The 5000-nt window shown below is 32.0% G+C and overlaps 1 protein-coding gene across 15 annotated transcripts in view; it reads right to left on the reverse strand.

The window, feature by feature from the left end:
• Window positions 1–222: 222 nt before the first annotated feature.
• The window catches only part of LOC135204314 (chloride channel protein 2-like), a gene marked incomplete at its 3' end in the record, with an annotated part of 186581 nt that continues 181803 nt past the window's right edge, over window positions 223–5000 (reverse strand). For all 15 annotated transcript variants that reach the window (XM_064234494.1, XM_064234493.1, XM_064234495.1 and 12 more), the window contains 5 exon segments: window positions 223–309; window positions 625–765; window positions 969–1089; window positions 1669–1844; window positions 2057–2304. In XM_064234494.1, the coding sequence (XP_064090564.1) occupies window positions 223–309; window positions 625–765; window positions 969–1089; window positions 1669–1844; window positions 2057–2304 (773 nt within the window).

The following is a 5000-nucleotide window of genomic DNA, read 5'->3' on the forward strand; positions in this document are numbered from 1 at the left end:
ACATTTTCACTGGGCGACACGACTTCCTCGCCCAGAAATAGATTTTTCCTACGTCAAAATCCCTTATTTGGCTTTCTGGAAATTATTTTCAAATCAGCCTAATAAAAAATCTGGATAATAATTATTACATAAACCAAGAGTAACACCATTGCTGAGAATGCAAATTAGATCATAAAAAACTTCATAATCAATAAATCAAGAACCATACAGTGAAGTACTCACCTCTTTTAGGGCCACAACTCCAATAATTCTACCTATTGCTGTTACATATGCATGGTTGAGGCCTAACATTGAGAAAAGAGAATGGACCTGAAAAGTAAAATTTCAGTTACTTATCTTTAGACAATTAAATTAAAAATGTTATTACCTCATTAAAACATTAAATCTTTCTTTCTTGACAGCTTAAATCACTTCACTAATAAAACATCTGGCATTTACAAAAATAAGAGACATTTTCCACAATTTTTTGCTTAATATTTCTAAACCTTTATCATATTTAAGAGTATTTCATCACTTAAGGTTCTTTGCATTTACACTTACATTTAAATAATCTGACTTTTCTTTCTACCCTAAGGGTATACTTAGTTTACCACTTCTGTAAAGGCCAGGTAGAAATGAGCTTACCTTAAGAAGTGAAGTTCTCTCAACTAATTGGAAGGGTGCAGGGTCAATATGGCATTTACTGAAATCAACTTCTTTGTTGAGTTCTTCCTCCTCCCATCTTCGCTGCTCTTCTAAGGTCATCTCAATCATTCGATCTGCAGGCTATGGTACAATGCTTATGTTAAAAAATACTGTTGAAGCATGTGCACTTTTAAAATTTTGACTTTCCACATGAATATATCCTGTTTATAATACTAATATTTAAATAATACTCCATATAAAGGTGGTTGTTGTTGTACAGAACCTCTGTTGTTTAATTATCAAAAGAATATTGAAAAGACTGTAAATAATAAATAGTCACTTACAAGAGATACTCTTTTGGAAGCACTGGTTGGAGTAGCAAGATTTTGACTGCTATGAATACCTTTGTCCTCCATCTTTAGTAAACTTGTTTTTCTTAAAACTGCTTCAAAAGCTTGTCTTAGTCTGAAAAAGACAACCACAAATAAAAGTCAACCCATCAGTCAAATTTGGAAAGATATACCACTGCAGGTTTTAATAATTTAAATGTAAAGTGAAATGTATTGAATTACAAAATGTAATCAGCTGTTGTTATAATCCTATCTAGAACAAATAGGATACAGGCAATCCCTGCTTATTGGCAGCATCGGTTAACAGTGTTTCAGTTTTGAGACGATTGTCTAACAACGTCGTTAATCAGATTTTTGCCACAAGTAAGTGGTTTATTGGTGCCAATCAGCACTTCCAGCATCATAATACCTCTTATGTATATTACCATAATTACTGAGGTGTTCTGGTTATCAATGATTTTTGGTCATCGGTGCTCAGCTGGGAATGGAACACCCGCCATTAACTGGGACTGCCTATACTGATATGGAGACCACTAAACTAAAATTCAGAATAATTGAAACTAAAAAGTTAATAAGAGAGGCAATAACCTGGTGGAGGATTGGAACTGCTATCTTTAACTTCAACTTTTAACAAAAGGTAGCCTGTATCTCATAAAAGATTAATGAATATAAAAGAACATATTAATTTCTCTACCTGGAATCACCAGCATGGACAGTGGCATATGGCGTATGCTGAGGTGATACAAATGGTGATGAAGGCGCTGGATGAAGGATGAAACTGTTAGTTTTCTTCAAGATGGATTTTGGTAGTGGTGACCTTAGGGCTGCTTCTGACGGTCTGTGTAAAGCTGATTCTGATGCTGTTGGAATCTAGTAATTGAAAAGCAAAATCTATATTATTTACATATTACTAGTATCTAGAATTATTTTATAAGATTAATGTCTAGTCTTGCATTAATAAACAACATTTAGTTTGTGCACTGTAGCAACACAGATTTATAGGAAAAACATCAGTAACAACAAAAGCCATACAATTCATGACACTGATCTAAGAAACACTGTCATCTTTTGTAAATAATTACCTCCACAGGATCTATTTGCAAAGTAACAGTGGATTCATGTCTTGCTGGGGAATCTACTTTAACAACCTCAAACCTGGATGGTCTCCTTTGCTTATTTTCTGTATCTTCAGTAATTTCACTCGTAGTAAGAGATATCACAGGATTAACTGCAGTTGCAGCTGAACTAGTTGTAGGCGTTGATGTTAAAATAGGTGTTGATTCTGGAGTAGCAGTTGTAGAAGGTGGAGAACTGTCTGGAGACTGATCTCCTACAAAAATGAAAGAAACATGAAATGATTCAAACACTACTAATGTAGTTATAAATAACAACAGACATGCATGCAAGCACACACATCCAATCATATATATATATATATATATATATATATATATATATATATATATTATATATATATATATATATATATATATAGAAGAATCATAGGGGTAGCAGACCCGACCAACATCCAGGTTGAAGAGGTAAAGGCATGTCTTTCACAGGTATCGTTTATTATACCGACGTTTCACATCACATGATGCATCCTCAAGGCTGGAAATTATATATTAAGAATACTAAAATCATCACTCACTCATAAAAAATCTAAAAAAATCTAAAAAAGCACAACAGATATTTGACATTTAGCAAGTAGAGACGACGAGTTGATGGTGCTGGAGTCCCTTCTTATTAAAACCAATGTACCAACTTTAAACACCCAATCGTCGTCCACACAACTGTTTTTAGCATAACTGCCTGTTCCACGCAACTGTTTTTAGCATAACTGCCTGTTTTGTTTACTCTCCACGTTCTGTTTAGTCATCTTCTTATGTTAATTTTCTCTGCCTTTTTAGTCACTTTTTAACTCTTACCTTGGTGGGTGTTCCTTTCAAGTTCTCGTTTTAATTTGTATTTGTAAATGTCAAATATCTGTTGTGCTTTTTTAGATTTTTTTAGATTTTTTATGAGTGAGTGATGATTTTAGTATTCTTAATATATAATTTCCAGCCTTGAGGATGCATCATGTGATGTGAAACGTCTGGTATAATAAACGATACCTGTGAAAGACATGCCTTTACCTCTTCAACCTGGATATATATATATATATATATATATATATATATATATATATATATATATATATATATATATATATTACAACATTAAACCAATCTTCCAAAGCAGAATTCTATTATAGGTATCTTTGTGTTCTATGCCCAGCAATTTCTTGTCTTTAAAACAGTGCTTCATCAATTCTTGCCTACCTCTACTTCAACCCTCTACCACTAAATATGCTTTCTTATATGGTATATAATTATATATATAGTTATATATATATATATATTATACTAATAAAATATATATTATTTCATATATATATATATATATATATATAAACATATATATATATATGATATCCTATTATTTTTGTGGTAGAATTCGCCTTTATTCGCAGGAATTTTCCGACGGATAAATAATCACTTAGTGTATTTTGATGTTATTTTCACGCCTAAATACATTTTTATGATACAAAAATGATTTACTAATTTTAAAATATTAATACTGATCAATACTGTATTAGTAAGTTTAATAAGATTAAATGATATCACATAATAACTAATAATTCTCTCTCTCTCCCTTACAGGGATGTATTCTTTTTGTGTGATAAATGATTTACTAATTTTCTAATATTAATATTAATGTAAAGAGCAATCACTTCAATAAAGAAAATACTACACTAAATTAGTAAGATTTTAGTTTATAATTTTAAAAATTTTGTAAGAATGAAGGAAATCCCAGTCTTCACGCATCTCTCTTTCGAACTCACTCTCTCTCTCTCTCTCTTCACGTCTCTATCCTCTCTCGTCTCTCTAACTTCTCTCTCTCTCGTCTCTCTCTCTCTCTACTGAGATGAGTGATTTTTATGGTACAATATGTAAATGTTTATTAATATTTTCATATGATAATAGTAACATTAATAATAATGATAATAATAATAATAATAACTGTAATTACAAAAATCATATGTGAAAGTATTTTACAAATACTACGAAAATCTCTCTCTCTCTCTCTCTCTCTCTCTCTCTCTCTCTCTCTCTCTCTCTCTCTCTCTCTCTCTCTCTCTTACAGAGATGTATGTTTTTTGGATGATAAATGATTTACTGATTTTCAAATATTAATATTAATGTAAACAGCAATAATATCAATTCATTAAAGAAAATACTAAAGTGAATTAGCAAGATTTTAGTTTATAAATAAATAACAAAATTATGTAAGAATGAAAGGAAATGCATTTTACCCCGCATCTTTCTCTTTGAACTCCACGTAGCAAGCTGAGATGGCTGGGGTCAAACAACTGTCAAATTTATGAAGTGTCTTGAGGGGGAATGTGTGTTGCCCTCTCAAGATCATGTAAATTCTCTCTCTCTCTCTCTCTCTCTCTCTCTCTCTCTCTCTCTCTCTCTCTCTCTCTCTCTCTCTCTCTCTCTCTCTCTCTCTCTCTCTTACTGAGATGAGAGAATTCCTATGGTACATTGTGTATGTTTATTAATATTTTTGCATAATAATAGTAATATAACTAATTTCAAAATTCATATGTGATAGTATTTTATAGAAGTACAATAATCTATCAATTTCAGTCTTTTAAATAAGGATAACCCTCCCCTCTCATCTCTCTCTCTCTCTCTCTGTCTCTTTTGCCACACGGGATAGTATGTCCTAGTGGTAACTTTCGCCCTCAGTTTGGGCTGGAAATGTATGTATAAGTATATCTTTAAGTACATTACTACATTTTATTGTAAAATAATAATATACAGTACTAGTTTACAAATAATATTAAGTTTAATGAGATTAAACAGTAACAATAACATCTCTCTCTCTCTCTCTCTCTCTCTCTCCTCTCTCTCCCTCCCCCTCTCTTTCTCTCTCTCTCTCTCTCTTCTCTCTCTCTCTCCCTCTCTCCCTCTCTCT

Source organism: Macrobrachium nipponense, chromosome 44 (genome assembly GCF_015104395.2).
Source record: "Macrobrachium nipponense isolate FS-2020 chromosome 44, ASM1510439v2, whole genome shotgun sequence".
NCBI classification, from domain to species: Eukaryota; Metazoa; Arthropoda; class Malacostraca; order Decapoda; family Palaemonidae; genus Macrobrachium; species Macrobrachium nipponense.